The sequence below is a fragment of the Onychostoma macrolepis genome, chromosome 20, assembly GCF_012432095.1.
Source record: "Onychostoma macrolepis isolate SWU-2019 chromosome 20, ASM1243209v1, whole genome shotgun sequence".
In the NCBI taxonomy this organism is placed as follows: Eukaryota; Metazoa; Chordata; class Actinopteri; order Cypriniformes; family Cyprinidae; genus Onychostoma; species Onychostoma macrolepis.
This window is the reverse complement of record NC_081174.1, coordinates 24,183,106-24,203,997: the sequence shown is the minus strand read 5'-3', so window position 1 is coordinate 24,203,997 and position 20,892 is coordinate 24,183,106. Positions and strand designations below refer to the sequence as shown.

The 20,892-nt window shown below is 37.5% G+C and overlaps 1 protein-coding gene across 2 annotated transcripts in view; it reads left to right on the top strand.

Annotated features, from left to right (window-relative positions):
• Positions 1-20,323, top strand: part of cad (carbamoyl-phosphate synthetase 2, aspartate transcarbamylase, and dihydroorotase) — a 31,715-nt gene extending 11,392 nt beyond the window's left edge. Inside the window, exons 16-44 of one of the 2 annotated variants that reach the window (XM_058755630.1) lie at positions 384-496; positions 606-856; positions 965-1,211; positions 1,322-1,420; positions 1,632-1,856; positions 2,007-2,189; positions 4,064-4,282; positions 4,375-4,542; positions 4,644-4,826; positions 6,436-6,540; positions 6,688-6,930; positions 9,395-9,476; positions 9,566-9,732; positions 10,347-10,511; positions 12,922-13,053; positions 13,184-13,385; positions 13,709-13,899; positions 13,989-14,129; positions 14,429-14,518; positions 14,696-14,852; positions 15,699-15,737; positions 16,046-16,212; positions 16,310-16,384; positions 17,913-18,125; positions 18,490-18,615; positions 18,804-18,959; positions 19,054-19,155; positions 19,240-19,334; positions 19,466-20,323. In XM_058755630.1, the coding sequence (XP_058611613.1) occupies positions 384-496; positions 606-856; positions 965-1,211; positions 1,322-1,420; positions 1,632-1,856; positions 2,007-2,189; positions 4,064-4,282; positions 4,375-4,542; positions 4,644-4,826; positions 6,436-6,540; positions 6,688-6,930; positions 9,395-9,476; positions 9,566-9,732; positions 10,347-10,511; positions 12,922-13,053; positions 13,184-13,385; positions 13,709-13,899; positions 13,989-14,129; positions 14,429-14,518; positions 14,696-14,852; positions 15,699-15,737; positions 16,046-16,212; positions 16,310-16,384; positions 17,913-18,125; positions 18,490-18,615; positions 18,804-18,959; positions 19,054-19,155; positions 19,240-19,334; positions 19,466-19,565 (4,436 nt within the window). In that variant the 3' untranslated portion in view covers positions 19,566-20,323. The remainder of the gene's footprint in view (positions 1-383; positions 497-605; positions 857-964; positions 1,212-1,321; positions 1,421-1,631; positions 1,857-2,006; positions 2,190-4,063; positions 4,283-4,374; positions 4,543-4,643; positions 4,827-6,435; positions 6,541-6,687; positions 6,931-9,394; positions 9,477-9,565; positions 9,733-10,346; positions 10,512-12,921; positions 13,054-13,183; positions 13,386-13,708; positions 13,900-13,988; positions 14,130-14,428; positions 14,519-14,695; positions 14,853-15,698; positions 15,738-16,045; positions 16,213-16,309; positions 16,385-17,912; positions 18,126-18,489; positions 18,616-18,803; positions 18,960-19,053; positions 19,156-19,239; positions 19,335-19,465) is intronic. The other variant, XM_058755632.1, reaches the window with a different exon arrangement.
• The last annotated feature ends 569 nt before the right edge of the window (positions 20,324-20,892 follow it).

Below are 20,892 nucleotides of genomic sequence, written 5' to 3'. Positions count from 1 at the left end.
ATATATATATATATATATATAAGTAATTGATTTGTATATCTGCTTTGGCAGTTCCATTAGTATTTCTTTAGCACCATCCATTCAAAACCTTATTTTGCTCATTTGGGAATCGCAATACTATTAAACCAAGTTGATGGAGGGACTGTTAACAGTCTGCATTTTATAGTGTTTTTTTTTTTTTTTTATTATTCAAATTTGTGGAAATTTAATAAGCATAGTTTGTTTACTTGTTAGAGTAGCATTGTATTAAAAATACTTATTTGCAAATTTTAATATAGTAATGAAAAACCCCAATTTTTGTCTTAAGTCCAGAAGGTGCTATATTTTCTGAACTCGCATATCCAGTGTGTTGTGATCTCATTCAGCACTCTCTTCCATCTTAGGAGAAGTGATGGCCATTGGCCGCTGCTTTGAAGAGGCCTTCCAGAAAGCTTTGAGAATGGTGGATGAGAACTGCGTTGGTTTCGACCACACCATCAAACCAGCGTCTGAAGAGGTCTGTAATGGCGTTACACATCTATCATCTCACTCCCATGTCAGATGCAAGCAACAAGCTGATTAAAAACTACATGAAAGCAAAAAAATATTATTTTCTCATATCCAAGGAGCTGCAGACACCCACAGACAAGCGCATCTTTGTTCTGGCAGCTGCCCTGCATGTGGGCTACACTGTTGAGCGGCTTTATGAGCTGACCAAGATAGACCACTGGTTTCTACACAAGATGAAGAACATTGCAAACCACAAGAAACTTCTAGAGGCATATAATCAGGATGAGAGTTCCATGCCACCTGAGGTCATGAGGAAAGCCAAGCAGCTGGGCTTCTCCGACAAACAAATCGCCCAAGCTGTGCAAAGGTACTCAGAAAAACTGCTGATGCAGAAAATCACAACTGTCGATTCTTATGAACAATAGTTAATATGGGTCACAGTAGACCGCTGAATCTGCTCTTTCCCCTGCTGCAGCACTGAGCTGGCCGTGAGGAAGCTGAGACGTGACTGGAAGATCCTTCCAGTGGTCAAACAGATTGACACAGTGGCCGCCGAGTGGCCTGCTCACACCAACTATCTGTACCTGACCTATAACGGCTCAGAAAGTGATGTGGTTTTCGAGCAGCCCCATGTCATGGTGATCGGCTCTGGGGTTTACCGCATTGGAAGCAGCGTGGAGTTTGATTGGTGCGCTGTTGGGTGTATTATGGAGCTGAGGAAGGTGACCCGTCCGTTTTAAGGAAAAATGAGCTTTTATGTGGCTTAAAATGAAGCATAAATTCATTATTTTGTGAAATTTCAGTGTGTATTTGAAAACGGTTAATTTCACAGATGGGATACAAAACAATTATGGTGAACTACAACCCAGAAACGGTCAGCACAGATTATGATATGTGCGATAGACTGTATTTTGATGAGATCTCGTTTGAGGTAAGAAATTAAATGTTAATAAAATGTATGCTAATAAAATGTTATAAATCCTAAAATTAATCGTATTATAAACAATAATAATGATAAAACATGTAATAAAATATAAATAATTTATGAAAATAATATAAAAATATTGCAATTGGTATATTTTATTTAATGAAAATTAAATAAAAATTGAATAATTATTGCATTTGCCTGCTTTTAATCACAGGTGGTGATGGACATTTATGAGATGGAGAACCCAGAGGGAATAATTCTGTCCATGGGTGGACAGCTGCCCAACAACATCGCCATGTCTTTGCATAGACAGCAGTGCAGGATTCTGGGCACCTCACCTGAATTCATTGACTCTGCGGAGAACCGCTTCAAATTCTCCAGGATGCTGGACACCATAGGAATCAGCCAGCCCCGATGGAAAGAGCTGTCTGATATTGAGGTAAAATATAAAGATAATTCATTTTATTGACCTCTAAGGAATACCAAGGACACTCTGGAAGTGTAGTGTGAAATTAATAACCAAAGGAAGACACAATTTCATCTATAATTGCATGTAACTTCAAATGACCCCTTGACATTTCTCTCGTAGTCTGCTGTGGGTTTCTGTGAGATGGTCGGTTATCCCTGCTTAGTGAGGCCGTCGTATGTTCTCAGTGGGGCTGCTATGAATGTTGCCTACTTGGACAGTGATCTGGAAAAGTACCTGAGCAGTGCTGTTGCTGTGTCAAAGGAACATCCTGTTGTTATCTCCAAATTCATTCAGGAGGCCAAGGTTTGTCACTAAAAACAGCATTTAAGTCTGCACGCACAGCTCCCAACTTCAGGCAGTTCCAGTTAACAGTAAAATGCATGTGTTTGTATATGGGAGAGATGGGAGTTAATTACTAGGTAATGCTGTTAGTTGGCACAAAATATAAAATTGCTTGTTTGAACAGGTTTTTCATCACAGACGTGTGAATATTACACTAACTCTTTCAAGTCCTGATTTGTCTTTCTAGTTGCTATTGTTGCTCAAATTGAGAATGCATGAGAGATTGCGTCTGATTTGACTCTGTAAATTCGGCTATTATATACAACCTGTATGACATAACCATCAACTGATGTTGGGTATTTTTTATATTGTTTGTGTCAGTCCATTATTATATTTATAAATATATATATTTACTTGTTCATGCTCATTTCCCTTATCACTTACATTTTAGTTTACCTTTATTCTCAAAAAGAATATCAATTTTCAATATTAGAAGTATAACTTATGCCTAAACTCACTTTTAGAATTTAAAACGATTGATTTTTAGTGTTCTTATTTTATTCCTACGGGGTTTGGAAAAGTATGGAAAAAATGTGTTTCAAGACATTTGCCCCTATTTAGGTTTTTTTAATAGAAAATTCTGAATTTAATCAAAATAAATTTATCGTACAAGAAGTGAGGTTTCATGGCAGCTGTTTAGTGATTCTATAGTGATCGCCAAAAATGACTGAATGAATTCAAGGTGCACTTTCATTATGCAAAATGCAGGTTAGAAGCTTTTTGGATTTTTTCACACTATATTCTTAGCACCATATTACTTAACTCAAGGACCTTTGCAAAAACAAAAATATACAGACTTTTATGTGCACGTAAGAAACCATTAAATTTAGCATATAGGACAATGCACTCTGAGCCACCTGTTGTGCCATCAGCCCATTTTGCAGTGTGGTTTCTTGGTAAATGTTATCCCATCAGCCCATTTCGTGTCATAGTTTCTCCACCACCACAGAGGATGAGTTAAATTGGACATTAGGCCTTGATATTAGAGGCACTACCGTAAGAGAAGCAAGATTTTGAGCAGGTAGATCTGTTAATTCATGTGCATCCGTGCTATCTTTTTATTCATAGTAAGATGGCAGTGATACACAAAGGTTATATAAAATTAGAAATTGTAATGTGTAAGCATGCAAAACATTCCCATGCACATCTGTATTTTTTATTTATTTTTTTTATATTACGGACTCTGTATGTTATACTGAGAAAATCGATGAAAAAAAAAAAAAACCTTAGAAAATATAAACATTTACAGATGACTGTACTATATACCAAATATAAAGCTGAAAATAATGCTCTATGAACCATTCGTTAAATATGGTCTGAAAATCTTGAGATGGTCCTCACTGCAGAACACAAGATCCAGGGGGTGTGGTTGGATCTAGATCCAGCTCCTCCCACCTTACATTTACCTAAATCTTCCTGTCTCCACCTCCTGGATGTGGATTCAACCCCGCCCCCTGGATCTTTGTTCTGGAAAATCTACTGAGAGGTCTGGAAAAGTATGGAATTTTTAAATGGGAAATGTGTAGAAACCCTGTAACTTATTTTCAGCTTTCATTTCAGTCTTTTTGCTTTTATTTCTATTTAGCTTTGTTTTATTTTAGTTTTAGTAATTTCAGTTTTTCATCTCAACTCATTTTTTTTTTTTTTTTTTTCCAATTAAGGAAAACAAACGTAATAGATTTCATTACCAGTAACAACACTGATCCTTATGTGTTATTTGAATCCTGTAGTTCTCATTTGTAGTATTGCTGTGTTATATTAAAAGCTATTGTGGTGGCAGGATTTGCACTGTCAAATTTTGCAACGTTTTTTTGATGGTGATCTTTTGCTGTCAGGAAATAGATGTGGATGCTGTGGCCTGTGACGGAGTGGTCATTGCCATAGCGGTGTCTGAGCATGTGGAGAACGCAGGGGTGCATTCTGGAGATGCCACACTGGTGACTCCTCCTCAAGACATCAACCAGAAAACCATGGAGCGCATTAAGTTGATCGTTCACGCGATCGGCCTGGAGCTTCAGGTCACCGGCCCCTTCAACCTGCAGCTCATTGCCAAGGTGAGTTTTCCTAATTATTTTGTTTTTAAGCTAGGATGAGTGCGTTTCAGAATATTTGGTGCTGAAACTGCATCATGTGTGTCTGTCAACAGGATGATCAGCTGAAGGTGATAGAATGCAACGTGCGAGTCTCACGCTCCTTCCCTTTTGTGTCCAAAACACTTGGTGTGGATCTTGTTGCCCTAGCAACAAGAGTCATATTGGGAGAGGAAGTTGAGACTGTCGGGCTGATGAAGGGGAATGGCATCGTGGGGGTTAAGGTATTTAAATCTCGGTGATGTCTGTTTTTAATGGGAAGATTTGAACTATCTCAGTATTTTTTTTAAGATCTACATAAGCTTGATTTGCGTTTAACCCTCAGGTTCCACAATTCTCCTTCTCACGGCTGGCTGGAGCAGATGTGATTTTAGGTGTTGAGATGACCAGCACTGGAGAAGTGGCCTGTTTCGGGGAAAACCGATATGAGGCCTATCTAAAAGCCATGCTCAGCACTGGCTTCAAAATCCCTAAAAAGAATATTCTCCTCACTATTGGTACTTATAAGGTAATGGCTTACTTTACAGCAAGTCGATTTATTTGAGTCTGCTCCTATTAATTTTCTAATTCACATTACTGAAAGCTGTGCTTTGTTAATTTCATCACCATTGCTTATTCCATTACATACATAAGGCTATGACTTTTAACAAATCCTTAACCCTAAATTTTTTGGATTAATTAAAGATTAATTTTTAATGAGCCAAAAAGAATGCACGTCGTAACATGTTTATCAATTTGCACTGGCTACCAATAGCTGCATTGATGTTTGCCTTCAAAACCACCTCTGGCTCTGCACCCCTTTACCTAAATTCAATACTTCAGACTTATGTGCCCTCTAGAAGCTTGCGTTCTGCAAGTGAACGGCACATCCCAAAGAGGCCCAAAATCACTTTCACAGACTTTAGACTGAAGACCCTGGTAAACAATGAATTAATCTTTTCTGTTTCTTAAAGCATTATAGTTTTGTATTGTTTGTAGTGTGATCAACATTTGCGTAAGTAGTAGATGTGTTAAGGAAGTAATTTAATTATATTTTGCTAAAATTAACGAAATGACTCGCAAAAAGCTTTTGTCGCCACTAGTTCTTTGAAGTCGGCTTGGTGTGTACCGGACTTTAGACTTGCACATTTACGAACTGCTTGTTTTCTTAAAAAAAAAAAAAAAAAAAAAAACCTAACACTAGCCTCCTTTTTTTTTTTTTTTTTTTGTATTCTATCCATTTCTTTTATTTTATATATTATACAATTAACAAAAGCAAAAAAGGCCTCTAGCACTAGCTTGCTCTATTCCTTTTCTATTGTATCTGTTTTCTTTTTATTATATAATTAAAAAAAAAAAACCTTGCTACGTGTACTATGCTAAGCTAACTGAGACTTGTTATAGCACTTGTGTATCATTGCTCTTTTATTGATTTTGATTGCTTCCATTATCCTCATTTGTAAGTCGCTTTGGATAAAAGCGTCTGCTAAATGACTAAATGTAAAATTAGCTGTTTGTGCCACAGATAAATATACCATAAATCATGTGGTGTGTGAGGTTTACCTTACTTTTAAGCATTTGGACTTCAAAGATTTACCTGGTCAGTGATAAAACAAGCAAAACATATTTTTTTTATAATGCAAATTGCATATATTAATATTGAAGGAGTGGCTTTAAAGGACTGTAAAAGTAAACAACCAACTAGCAGTGTTCTAGCAACCTCACAGATCACTTTAGCATCCACATGTCAACATATCTAAAAACACATTAACAAATGCATAGAAAATTCCTGGAAATTACTCACAATACTAATAAAAGTGAGTGAACACGCAAAATGTGCACCACTATACTAGAGTATGTAAAAAAAAAAAAAACTTTTTTTGACCCTGCAGAGAGAGTAACGACACTGACACGTTCAAGGCCCAGAAAGGTAGTAAGGACATTGTTAAAATAGTCCATGTGACTTCAGTGGTTCAACTGTAATTTTATGAAGCTACGAGAATGGTTTCTTCTCTTCAGTGTCAGTTTTCGGGTTTGGAACGACATGAGGGAGAGTAATTATTGACAATTTTAATTTTGGGGTAAACTATCCCTTTAAGTGAAAAATGTATAAAAGTATTCAATTTAAATTCTTTCAGAATAAGAGCGAGCTTCTGCCAACAGTCCAGACTTTGGAGAGTTTGGGTTATAACCTGTATGCCAGTCTAGGCACCGCTGACTTCTACACTGAACATGGAGTCAAGGTACAGTGAATAACAACATATTTTGACTTATTAAAAAAATCTGCTAATTAACTTCTGATGGGTTTTTTTTTTTTCTTGTACAGCTAATTTAACAGGTGAAGTTTGCCGTTTTTTATGAATTCTGTTTGCTTATCTGTCTCCTATCAGGTGATGGCAGTGGACTGGCCTTTTGAAGAGGAGAGTGACTGCCCTAGTAAGGACAAACAAAGGAACATCATGGACTATCTGGAGGAGAATCATTTTGACTTGGTCGTCAATTTGTCCATGAGGAACTCTGGTGGAAGACGCTTGTCATCGTTTGTGACCAAAGGTTACCGCACTCGTCGAATGGCCATTGACTACTCCGTACCACTCATCACTGACATCAAGTGCACCAAGTTGTTTGTTCAGGTGAGCTGTGACAAACTCACATTGTCAACAACCCAACAAAATTAAATTAAAAGTTTACACTACAGATGTAGCCATTACAAATGCATTAGAGTTTTTTTTTTTTTTTTTGGGGTTATCCCATCCGTTGCCATGGTTATCACGGTGTCATTCACAAGCGGCAACCTCCCGCTCTCTCTCATGAAGCCAACACGGAAGTGACTAAAACTGCAATTCATCGACTGGCCTCTGGAGTCGATCCCATAGACTCCCCATGTTAAAATGCCCAACTTTACAGCAGAAAAAAACGTTTGCAGCCTGGTGCAAAAAACGTCTGTATAGCTAATTTTGCCCTTCATGACAACTGTGAGGGGGGGTGAATTTTTAAATTAAATTAAATCTGTTTAAATTATATTGACCCTTAAAGTTCTGCATAATTAAGAGTGTGGCCAGATTGCCGCTGCTGTCGCCACTGGTGGGCGTGGTTTCAGCAACCAGCTCCACCCATGTGCTGCCTTTTTGCCCATTTTCGTTTATCTGGGTGTGACGCGTGGTGATGCGCTTGCCAAGATGGTGGCGGTCAGCTCGCCCACTTTAGACTTCAAAATGCTTTACAGAAACCTATGGGTGACGTCACTGACACTACGTCCATGCTTTTATACAGTCTATGGTCATTCACTGCTATTTCGAGAGTTAATCCAGCATAAATATGTGGATGTCATTCCTGAAACTTTGCAGCGTGTATGTAATAAGTTTCATAAAAATTCTGAATGGATTATAGCCTAGAAGGTACACAAAGCACGCTCCTCTTATTGTCACTGTGAGATCGCGATGAATTTAGATGAGTGACTCTTTAAAGTTCACAAAGTATAATCCATGAAGCTCTCTAAACTGCACAATGAATCTCTTATTTACATGTGTCTGCACTTTAATTATGAGGTGATTCAAGAGAGTGCAAAACTGCACTTAATAACTCTGGCACTTTCAGTGGTGAGTGAATAAACTAAAACCTTTCTGATCATTGCGTTCAAGAAATCAACAGATATGTCTGTGATTTGGCTGTATTGCTCAATGCTGCAAAAACGCGTTGTAAATAGTGCAAATATGCACTGGATAGTTTGGCGAATCTTCAGTTGATTTTGCTTTCATTTGAGGGTATGTAATACCTTCTATTACTCCTGTAGAACCGGGCCTGGGCCTGGCTAACCACTCCAATTGCAGCAGGGCTGACATCGGGGATTCCATGACTAAAGATATGGGGGCAACTGCATCCCCCTCCAATGTCGCCTATGTCAATGCTATATGATTGCCGATACACGCCTGCATCCACTTGATGTGAACAAATGACCATAGACCTCAATATATGCAGGCACAAATACTAGAACCAAGACATTATCACACAGGCTACAGAGCAAATCACACTTTCATGTTTGTCATAATTAGTTATATCCATGTCAATAACCCAAATACATCTATCTATCTTATCTATCTTATCTATCTATCTTAATTTTTTTGTGTGTATTGTCTAAAATTCTGCTAGAGCTCCTCCTAGAGCAGGGCTGGGCAACTTCAGTCCTGAAGGGCCACTGTCCTGCTGAGTTTTTCCAACTCCAATCAAACTAATCAAAATAAATAAATAAAAATGTGAAAATATATATATATATATATATATATATGGCGAACATTACTTCAATAAAAATATTCCGCATTACAAGTGCAAAAGATTGTTGTTAGTTGGGTTTCATTTGATTTTCTGAAAAAATTTTAAAACAAGTAATCATCATAATTACATATACAGTACTGTTAATTTCACATCATGCAGTAAGAGCTCTTAAACTGAGCACACGTTTCCTGTTCTAAACATTTAAACCTATTGTCCAACACCCCAAAACTAGGTTATGATCAATAGTAATGCATTTTAACAGTAGTTTATTTATAAAAAAAAAAAAAAGTATTTAAAAATGTAAGTGCTATGGATGTTTACAGTTACAGGTTTACATTTATTTTTAGAATTTTTTTTTGTTTTAAAAATTACAGGTAAAATTTGTTTTTATTGTCTATCTGTCTGTCGATTTTAGCTAGACATCATGCACCTGCTGTTCCGGACAGAAAAAATGTGTTTCCTGTATGAAATCTAAAATGACAGATGCTTTTCCTGTGTGCGGTACTACATGCTTTTGGCAAGCTATTTTTTTTTTTTCAGTGCCTTTCAAAAAATAGAATGGGACAGAATCGAATCGGAATTAAGAGAGGAAGCACTCCTAAAGCTAGTTTCAGTTTGTCAATAAATTATAAAACAAGTCCATGCGCTATCTGGTGGATGTTCTGGGAAGTGTAAGGTTTTTTTTTCTCTCTTCTAAGAAACTGGTCTAACTAGTCTTGCGGCATTTCGTGATCCTTCTTGGGGAAAACCTCAGTTTTGGCCACATCTGTTTATGCTGTTGTACCTCTAAAAATCTGAATATTGTAATGTATGTGGGCTTGGCAGGCGCTGGGGCAAATTGGTCAGGCTCCTCATGTAAAGACTCATATAGACAGCATGACCTCGCAGAAACTCATCCGTTTACCTGGTGAGTATGGCCACATCCTTTCAGATGTAATTGAGTTGTCAGAACAAATATTACATTGAGATTGATTCCATTTATTCTTATATCTAAAGGTTTGATTGATGTCCATGTGCATCTGCGGGAGCCTGGTGCCACCTATAAAGAGGACTTCTCCTCGGGCACAGCTGCTGCCCTGGCTGGAGGAGTCACTATGGTGTGTGCCATGCCCAATACCAACCCTGCCATTATTGACCCCAGCTCCTTTGCTATGGCACAGAAGGTAACATCAACAAATTACATATTGGCTTGGTTTTTTACATGAAATCAAATAGGGAAGTTGCAGTGGTGTAATGCAAATTATGTTGGGGTGTTATGTTGCAATATTGGAAATTTCTGTTTTAAACCATGAAGGCAAGCTAATGATATCACATAAGCATCGTGCAAACTTTGTGCAAGAGTTACGCCAGTGAACGTTTTAACTTCGTTCAATTCACTATACAGAAAGTGAAAGTAAAAACGGACAGGGCTTTCGGCATGTGCCGCTGCATTGACTACGTCAACATATGCTGATAACTATATGTATTTCTCTTGTGTACATAGTTGAAAAAAAAAAGAAATGGGTTTATAAACTGGTTGTTTTTGAAAGTGGTTACTTGAAATAAAGCTGCTCTTGATTTTCAGTAATGACTGCAGTATTAATAAATTTAATTATAGGATGAAATTCATTGAGTAGACCTGCTTTAAAATAATTTAAAACATTTTCAATGAGTAGTAAGCTACAAGCCTAATCTTTTATTATTCTCACAGCGAGTCAGTTATGCGCTATGAAATGCTTATTCGCTATGCCACTGGGAAGTTGTTTATGGACTCTTTTTCTGTCATGAATATGTCTAGCTTGCCAAGGCCGGGTGCCGCTGTGATTATGCTCTTTTTGTGGGGGCGTCATCAGACAACGCTACGCATCTTCCGTCCATTGCAAGCTCTACAGCTGGTTTGAAGATGTATTTGAATGACACATACTCAACTTTGAAAATGGACAATGTTTCTCTGTGGATGGAGGTAAGGAAACAACAAGGTATACAACAAAATACAACAGTTTTTTTATTTTTATATTCAATGCACATCAATAATACATAAATATACAGGTGCTGGTCATATAATTAGAATATCATCAAAAAGTTGATTTATTTCACTAATTCCATTCAAAAAGTGAAACTTGTATATTATATTCATTCATTCATTACACACAGACTGATATATTTCAAATGTTTATTTCTTTTAATTTTGATGATTAGAGCTTACAGCTCATGAAAGTAAAAAATCAGTATCTCAAAATATTAGAATATTACCAATACAAAGAAAGGATTTTTAGAAATCTTGGCCAACTGAAAAGTATGAAAATGAAAAGTATGAGCATGTTCAGCACTCAATACTTAGTTGAGGCTCCTTTTGCCTGAATTACTGCAGGCATTGCGGCGTGGCATGGAGTCGATCAGTCTGTGGCACTGCTCAGGTGTTATGAGAGCCCAGGTTGCTCTGATAGTGGCCTTCAGCTCATCTGCATTGTTGGGTCTGGTGTCTCTCATCTTCCTCTTGACAATACCCCATAGATTCTCTATGGGGTTCAGGTCAGGCGAGTTTGCTGGCCAATCAAGCACAGTAACACTATGGTCATTGAACCAGCTTCGTCTGAAGACTGTCTTTGAAGACGTCTGAGCTCGGTGACTCTTGATGCACTGACTCCAGCTTCAGTTCTCTCCTTGTGAAGCTCTCCCAAGTGTTTGAATCGGCTTTGCTTGACTGTATTCTCAAGCTTGCGGTCATCCCTGTTGCTTGTGCTCCTTTTCCTACCCAAATTCTTCCTTCCAGTCAACTTTGCATTTAATATGCTTTGATACAGCACTCTGTAAACAGCCACACCTTTCAGTAATGACCTTCTGTGACTTACCCTCTTTGTGGAGGGTGTCAATGTTCGTCTTCTGGATCATTGCCAAGTCAGCAGTCTTCCCCATTATTGTGGTTTCAAAGAACAAGAGATACCCAGAATTTATACTGTAGGGATGGTCATTTATTCAAACTCAAATGTAAATATTCTAATATTTTGAGATACTGATTTTTGACTTTCATGAGCTGTAAGCTCTAATCATCAAAATTAAAAGAAATAAACATTTGAAATATATCAGTCTGTGTGTAATGAATGAATATAATATACAAGTTTCACTTTTTGAATGGAATTAGTGAAATAAATCAACTTTTTGATGATATTCTAATTATATGGCCAGTACCTGTATAATGTGCCAGAATAAGCCAGAAGGCTATTTTGCATCTGCAGTCCCTGGACCGATGGTAAAAATATCACCCTAAAAATATAAAACAATTAATCAATACATAATAAATACAGGCTTCAAAATACATATAAAGTTACAATGTATATGCACTTATTTTTACCTTATTTGCACAATGACTCCCAAACGATTCGTTTAATTTTTCCAAATCCCTCCTTTGCGTGACTCTAATCTGCGGTGATTGGTCTCATTTTCATTTCATCTTGCATGTAATGCCTGATGCCAAACCAATGCAAAAAGACTAACAAGTAGGCGAACAATATGCTAATGTTTCATGTTGACATCAACATGAAACGGCTTGGGATTCGTTTTAAAAACGATTCGTTTCAATGATTGAGTTGACTTTTTTTTTTTTTTTTTTTTTTTTTTTTTTTTTTTTCTTTCTTTCTTTGAGAGACCTTTTGCAGGATGTTTTCATTCACTTAGAGCTGTTACATTGCCCCTATTATGGATTTTTGAAAATCACCTTTCATGCACTGTAACTGAACAGCAGCTTGAGCTGCACTATTAGCATGTACAAAAACTACTGTCATCCGCATACATCTGGACAGGGCCGTCCTTTGGAGCGGTGCAGCTGCTGCGGTCGCACCGGGCCCTGCGCTGTGAGGGGGCCCCGAAATACATATATACAGAGAAAATAGAAGTGGGCCCAAGATCGAACCTTGTGGGACACCTGCTGACAAAGAACAACACTTGATTGATTCTTCACTCTAACCAACTGAGTCTAATGTGCTAAATACGATTCTACCCATTTAATGGTATCTACAGAAAAATTAAATGCATTAAATGCAAAATTAAATAAGAGAATTACGTGATTAATGGTATCGAAGGCTTTTTTTAAATCTAGAAAGACGGCACCAACAATTTTGTTTTAGTTTTATATTTGTCTACTCAAAATAAAAACCCTTTATTTAAAATGTAAAAAAAAAAGTTGTATTCTATTTTAAATAATTGAACTTTTTTTTTTTAAATAATGAATTAAAAATAAATTACATTTTATATATTTTTTTTAATTTTAAAGTACACACTTTTATTTTCAATATTTTTACATTTATTTTTAATGATGCAATTTGTCATGTTTTACTGTCATGATAGAATTTGATTACGACTTTCTTTGCATGCAGCACTTTGAAAAGTGGCCAAAGCACTTGCCTATTGTGGCACATGCAGAAAAACAGACGGTGGCTGCAATCTTGATGGTGGCGCAGCTGTATCAGCGACCCGTTCATATCTGCCATGTTGCCAAGAAAGAAGAGGTAAGAATCTTTGTTCTATGTTGTGATCTAATTACTGCATTTTATTTTATCTTCATTGTAAAGCCTTCATCCAGTTTCTTTACATATTCCTGTGATTTGTGACTAACTAAAATCATGCATTGTTTCTCAGATTCTGATCATTCGAGCTGCTAAACAAAAGGGCATCCAGGTAACGTGTGAAGTGGCACCCCACCATCTCTTCCTGTGTGAAGATAATGTGCTTGCCATTGGAAACGGCAGGGCGCAAGTGCGGCCCATGCTTGGTACACGTGAGGACATGGAGGCATTGTGGGAAAATCTAGACATCATTGACTGTTTTGCAACAGACCACGGTAATAATGGGTTCAAATATCTCTGCTGAGCCTCACCTCTGTTTAAAAAGGCATCTAATTTTGTTTGCCTGACAAACAAGTGTACAAACCTGTTTAAAAATCCTTAATTTGAGACTAAAATTGTCAATTTAATTTTCTGCTCGTTCCAAGCTACATCAAAACTTCTGTGCCTGATCAAAAAAAGACTTTCAAGCAGTCCTAGAAGATGATCTGATATAACAAAAGTATATAAAGTTATTCATTGCTTCAAAAAAAAACTGACCCCGAACCTAAATAGCCACATCTGAGCAGTTCTTGGAAGCTTTTATTTTTTTTATTTCCAGCACCTCATTCAGTAGAGGAGAAAAACTCTGAGAAACCACCTCCAGGTTACCCGGGTCTGGAGACTATGCTGCCTCTGCTGCTCACGGCCGTCAGCGAGGGTCGCCTTACCATTGATGACATCATCAACAGGCTCTATGAAAACCCCAGGAAAATTTTCTCTCTTCCTGCTCAAGAAGACACTTATGTAGAGGTATATCAGTTTGACAAAGTTCAAATGGTGAATGGTTGCCTAAAATTAAAAATGATTTCAAATTTCAAAGTGATACTTGAATTTTCCAGGTGGACTTGGAGCAAGAGTGGACTATTCCGAAGCACATGCAATTCACCAAGTCAAAGTGGACACCATTTGAGGGCATGAAAGTGAAAGGAAAAGTAATGAGGGTGGTCCTCAGAGGAGAGGTGGCCTATATTGATGGACAGGTAAAGATCTGATCTGGAAACTGTTGTTTTTTGGGGGCTTTTTTTGAATAGTTAGAACATTTATTTGAAATAGAATTATTTTTTTTTTTTTATTTTTTGAATCAATATAAAAGTCTTTACTGTCATTTTTGATCACTTTAATGCATCCTCGCTGACAAAAAACCAAAACCTTTGGACAGTAGTGTGTGTGATTTTGGTACCTTTTCTCTCACTCCTAATGAATAGCTGCCCAGCAAATTTTGTTTGGAGCACATGTTTGTCACTAATTTCAATGATCAATCATTTCTCTTTCTCTTAAGGTTTTGGTACCTCCAGGTTATGGTCAGGATGTGAAGTCATGGTCAACACCCCCGGCAGGAACAGCCGAGGTGATAAAGGATGTTCCTAAGGTAATGCACTAACTGACTCTTAGTTATAATCAAAAACCTGAACATGCATTGTTTATGGTTCAACTTTTGCTTTCTAATGTGTACTGGCTAACAAATACCCAACCATCCATCCATTCTCCAAACCGCTGATGCTTTTTAGCGTCATTGGAAGCAAATAACCATGCTTGTCAATTACAGCGTGTGAGTGAGGCAGTGACTCCTGAGCGCCCCCGTCAGGCAGCACCTGTTGATGTGGTCCGTAGCCGTGCCCCGAGTCCACGCCGTTCAACTGGGGATGGACGCTTCATTCTCCCGCCTCGTATCCACTGCACATCTGATCCTGGTCTGCCTCCAGGTACATTCAGAGTATTCCACAGAGCATGTGCATGAGTTTGTGTGCCAAATGAACCACTGTACTGGAAATAATTGGTTTATTTTAGTTCAATTTTATCTTTTTTTTTTTTTTTTTTTTTTAATTCAGACAGTGGTTCAGTTGGATGTCAGGTTTTGTTTTGCTAGCATCAGTTGTTTGGTCATTTGTTTGAGCTTGTATGTCCCTTGAACTTGCAAATGGTTCAGCTGAACCATTTGCTGGTCCAATATGATCATATTTAAAGCAAGGCATGTTTTTATATGCAGGCTTCAAAAGATCTACCATACAACGCCAAAAGGCATTGGGTAAAGTCCATGTGATGTGTATAGTATTATCAAATCAGTATCCAAGTCTCATGATTCTGCAACTGTGTCTATGAATTGAAAATGAATATCCATATTTTCCATCTTCCTTATTTTCATTCGATCAAGGTCGTTTTAAACAATCAATCTTTTTCGAGCATGTTTCGTAATTTAACAAACTTAAAACCTCTACATCTAAATATCTCAAACCTTAAAATCAGCTAGGAAATAAATTTAAAAAAAATAGTACAAAAGTGGATGCATCTAAAATACTGCTAAAACCTGATTTGAATAAAATTACTAAATTGGTCGTTTTTATATATTACACATTGGGATAAGACGCATAGTTAAACATTTTACCAAGTTGTTCAGACAGCCAACTTTCAACCCCTTTTTTGGAAATTAATTTTTTCACAAAAACTACATTGGCAATTATGAAAAACATTTCTCTTTTTAAAAAAATAATTGTTCTTAACTGTACAGTTACTAATGCATTTTCAAACTTTGTGCCTCAATGTTTGAGCAGCTGAAGAGGAGGTGTCATTAAGAGCACCGTATGATGCAGGTTTGACGTTTGTAGTGATGTTTACCATAGCTTTGCCACCCTTAGCTTCTGTTCTTTCTGCCAGTCTGTGTTTGTTCCTGGATTCATTTCATGGGCATATTTTAGTCTTAAGCATAATCAAAACAAGACATGATGGTCTGTTACCCTGCCCTGCCCATGCTTTGCATGCATGCTGTTACTTATGATTCAGGTTGATCCCAATGAGCTGTTATGCTGTGTTCAGTTTATTGGCGTAAAGTGAGATTTACTGATACATGGCAGTGATGTATTGGTTGCTGATTGTGACGCTGTTCTGCTTCCATTATCAGAATTGGCTCCCCCAATGGATGCATATGCACACCCTCCTCCCCTTGCCAGGATCCTGTCACCTCAAGCTGGGCAGCAGCAGATCCTGCCCCACCCCCAGACCTCCCCACTGCTGCACCCGCTGGTGGGCCAGCACGTCCTGTCCGTGCGCCAGTTCAGCAAGGAACAGGTGACACCATGTTATCTATCTTGTTGTCGAGTCCAGGAATATTGTATTTGTGTATTTAGTGGCTCATTAGTCTTTCTTGTCTGTCTTGGGCTTTTAGATGTCACACTTGTTCAATGTGGCACATACTCTTCGTCTGATGGTGCAGAAAGAAAGACCCTTGGATATTTTGAAGGTATACTGACTATTAGTAAATTCTCATAAGATACTTTCAAATGTTATCAAAAAGTGGTATTGTTTTTAAATTAACTACTGTTAAAACATTTGGGGTTAGTGAGACATTACGATGGATGGATGGATGGCGGAATAGAGAGATGGATGGATGCATGGATGTATAGAGAGAGATGGATGGATGGATGGATGGATAGATATCAAATAAATGCTGCTCTTTCGAGCTTTGTAGTCATCAAAGATTCCTAAAAGTAAAACACTGTTTCCACAAAGATATTTCAACAAAAATAAAACTGTTTTCCGCATTGAATATTAACTACTTTTGAACAGCAAATCATGGCTGGCAGGTTACAGCTTTGCGTGACAGGAATAGTTAAATTTTAAAATATTACATTTATTTGACATTCTAATATTTCATAATATTACTGTATTGATATACAGTAATAGATGCAGCCTTAGTAACAAGATCTTACAAAATCTAACAGACCCTAAACTTTTGAACAGTAGTGTGTGTATTAGGGGTGTCCCCGACTAAGGATTTTCATAGTCGAATCGGGATTTTCAAATCTTGCCGACAGTCAACTGATAGTCGAATCATATGTTTGGGGGCGGGGCAAAATACATTACCAAGAGTCAAGTCAGACATTCAACAGTCATAAATACTGACGTTAACACGCAGGGAAAATGTGTAACGGATGCCTCGCAGATACAAAAATAATGTTTTATATTTTGGTTAAAAGATTGCATTAAACGTCAGCAAAACCTTAAGAATTCACAACATTTTTTACAATAGTGCTCTCATTATAATGTTATGTATATGCAAAAAGTTATTAATGTTGTGCATTTGAACTGCGCGCGCTAAAGATGACAAGTATAGTGAAGCATCTGATAGCAGGTTTTTAATCAATGGGATTTAACTCCTCATTTATTTTTTATAAAATAGCCTACGCTTCATTATTTATACAACATAATGTTATATTATGACTTATAGGCTATCTGCAAAAAATGCTCCGAATGCATGAACATGTCTGCAGCTGCATGGCTCTGAATGAACTCCTTTTGTGGATGCGTTCTTCACGCAACAACCTGCAGAAACACTGCAACTAAACTCTAAAAATTCACCGCGTTTTATTATAATAATGTTCTCATTATGTTATGTATATGACAGTCCCAGTCATGGTTATTAATGTTCTGCATTATCAATGTACTGCTGGCGCTGCGCACAGAAGAGATAACTAGAGATACCTTTTGATTACTCATTTATTCTGTCCAATATAGAGTATATGTCACTGGATGATTTATAGTTTATTACAGCCCATCTTGAGCCTTCATTACATAAACCTTCCCAGCAGGGGTATTTAACTGCTCAAGTCAGCAGCAGTCGGGAGACAGGATGTTGTTCAATCTGGCAGTGACGTGTCAGTTTGAAGTAGATCTCTGCCTCAGTGGGCATCTGTGGCCTTTGGAAACAGAACCTCTTGCTGAAGGAGATCTCTTAAACATAGATGAAATAAGTTGTTTTAAACTTCCAGGGTAAAGTCATGGCCTCCATGTTCTACGAGGTGAGCACTCGCACCAGCAGTTCGTTCGCAGCAGCTATGTACCGTCTGGGAGGGTCGGTGGTGCATTTCAGTGAGTCCACGTCCTCCACACAGAAGGGCGAGTCTCTGGCTGATTCTGTTCACACCATGAGCTGCTACACTGATGTCATTGTTCTGCGCCACCCCATACCTGGAGCTGTAGAAGTGAGTCAAATGTTAATTGCATTAATAGCAGAATTTTCAGCAGTCATTACTCCAGTATTCAGTGTCATAAATGCTGTTTATTTGTAATGGAAAACTTTTGTAGTAGAAATCAGTAGGTCTTTGTGACTTTCGATCAATTTAATTTATCCTTGATGAATAAAAGTATAAATTTTTCCCCCAAAAAACCTTTTAAAGAGTAGACAACATCAATTTACCTCGTTTTCCTCATAAATATTGCATGCCTTTCTGTGTGAGATTCAGGTTTTTTTTTTTTTTATCAATAAAATTAATTTATACATGTTAGGGTTTACGAAGACAAATTGATTGAGCATCAATCTAAACCGAAAATGCTTCTGGTTTGTAGAGTGCAGCAAGGCATTGTCGGCGGCCAGTGATCAACGCTGGTGATGGGGTTGGAGAACATCCAACTCAGGCCCTTCTGGACATCTTTACAATCCGAGAGGAGCTGGGAACAGTCAATGGCATGACTGTGAGTACACTGGGGGAAAATATTGTCATCTTAAACTATCAGCTTGAGATTTCCATTTGGAGCTGAAGTGTGTAATTTCTGTGCCACTAGCCTCTCCAAACAGAATGTTGCAGTGTTGCTCCGTTTGCGATGCTCTGTTATGATTACTGTCTTGTGTAGTTTTTGGATCTCTTTTTCTTTAATCTCAGATTACCATGGTAGGCGATCTGAAACATGGCCGCACTGTGCATTCTCTGGCTAGACTTCTCACTCAGTACAGGATCACCTTGCGCTACGTGGCTCCCAAGAACCTCAGCATGCCTGCCGAAATCATCGATTTTGTGGCCTCCAAAGGCATTAAACAGGTGTTTATAGAGACCATACTTGGGTGCTTTTTCATTTATTTGTATTGCTTTTTTTTTCTCTTAAATGTTGAAACTTCTATAACTATATCCACAGGAGGAGTTTAACAGCATTGAAGAGGCTCTTCCAGAGACTGATGTTCTGTACATGACCAGAATACAGAAGGAGCGATTTGCCTCTGAAGAAGAGTACAAAGCGGTGAGAGATTTTGCTGAGAAGATCATGGCATCTGCTTTTGTCTTAAATATCAGCATATTATAAATGATTTACTCTTTCTGACAGTGTTTCGGCCAGTTCATCCTCACCCCACATATCATGACGGGAGCCAAAAGGAAGATGGTTGTTATGCATCCACTTCCCAGAGTCAATGAGATCAGGTTTGCTATTCTTAATACAAAGCATCAGGATAAAATCAAATTTTAAGCAGGCAAAGTAGGAAGTTACATGAACTAGAGTATTATATACGGAGTTTTGTTTGCAGCCTTTCCTAATCGTATTTTGTTTTTAGTGTGGAAGTGGACACGGATCCTCGGGCTGCTTACTTCCGGCAGGCTGAGAACGGGATGTATATTCGGATGGCACTGCTGGCTACCGTGCTGGGTCGGTGAAGGGACCATCAGTCTATTCCTGGACATTTGGCAGTAAAGGGAAATATTTTGTTAGCAAAATACTGATTCCATGACTGGTGTTTATTGTGTACTCTCCATATAGATCCAGTAGATTTTGTGAGATTAAGTACCCAGATTTAATGTTCCTTTCAGTACTGACTGCAATAAAATTACATTGAGTATTTGATTCAAAACACGCACATTAAAGCAGCCACAGTGCAGTAAACTAGTTTCATCCTAAATATCTGAGATAATTACACTTAATGTAGCACTTGAAAATAGCAGATTGCTCAGTTTCTTCATTTCACTTTAAAATCAGGAAAATTTAGCAAACAGTTATAAAAATAAACAATTGTTCTACTACATCACTAACTGGTATAGTTTTAATGTAATTGTGTTGTGTTTTTTTTTTTTTGGTTTGTTGTTTTTGGGTTGTGCATTTACAACAATATAGACAAAAAATGTACATGTGATCATGTTCATTTGGACATTCCAGTAGGGGACCAGACTTCTGTAACACGATCTACTTTGTGCAAATACTAGTGCAGATACAGTATGGTAGGAAGATTGTTCATTACGGAGTAAAACTTTTGTAATTGTATTTTTAGACAATAAAAAAAACCCCAATGCAATCAGATCTTTCTCTGCTTTTCCATATCTCTGTCGTTCTGTGTACTGGTACAAATGAAGGGAGAGAATATCAATAAATCACCTGATCTGTTGATAGGCGGTAAAATGGAATAAATGAACTCTCTTACTCAATGTTTTCTAGACTATTAATTTTTTGGTGATGTTGTCCTGTACTAATTAAAATGCATAGGGAAAATGAGTGCAAGAACACAAGACATCTGTCAAATTGGGAAGAAAATGGGTATGTGTTGCTTTAGGAACTGGCAGTATTATTGTGTGCTTGTAGTTTACATCTTGCCTAATGCCTAAAAGTAAAATTGAAACTGTTTACACTATCCCCAAAATCAAAAGGGATAGTTCATTACAAAATCATAAATGAGCATAAATTACAGTACAATAATTATTTCACTTTCATTTTATTTTATTATTGAAACTATTTTTAAGTTGTGTAAATAAACCGAAACCCACTATTCTAAAGAAAAAAAGAAAGAAATTACGCAATTACTAAACTCAGTGCTTCAGACTTTTATTTTGGAAACCTGAATTAAACTACATACAGCCGGGTTTTTTTTTTTTTTTTTACATGATTTTACTCCGTATAATTGTAAATCATAAATTCAACTCTTGCTGCGTATGTGCGGTGCGTTTAATGTGTATTTTTGCCTTGACTAATTTTAACCATTTATTCAAGATAGAA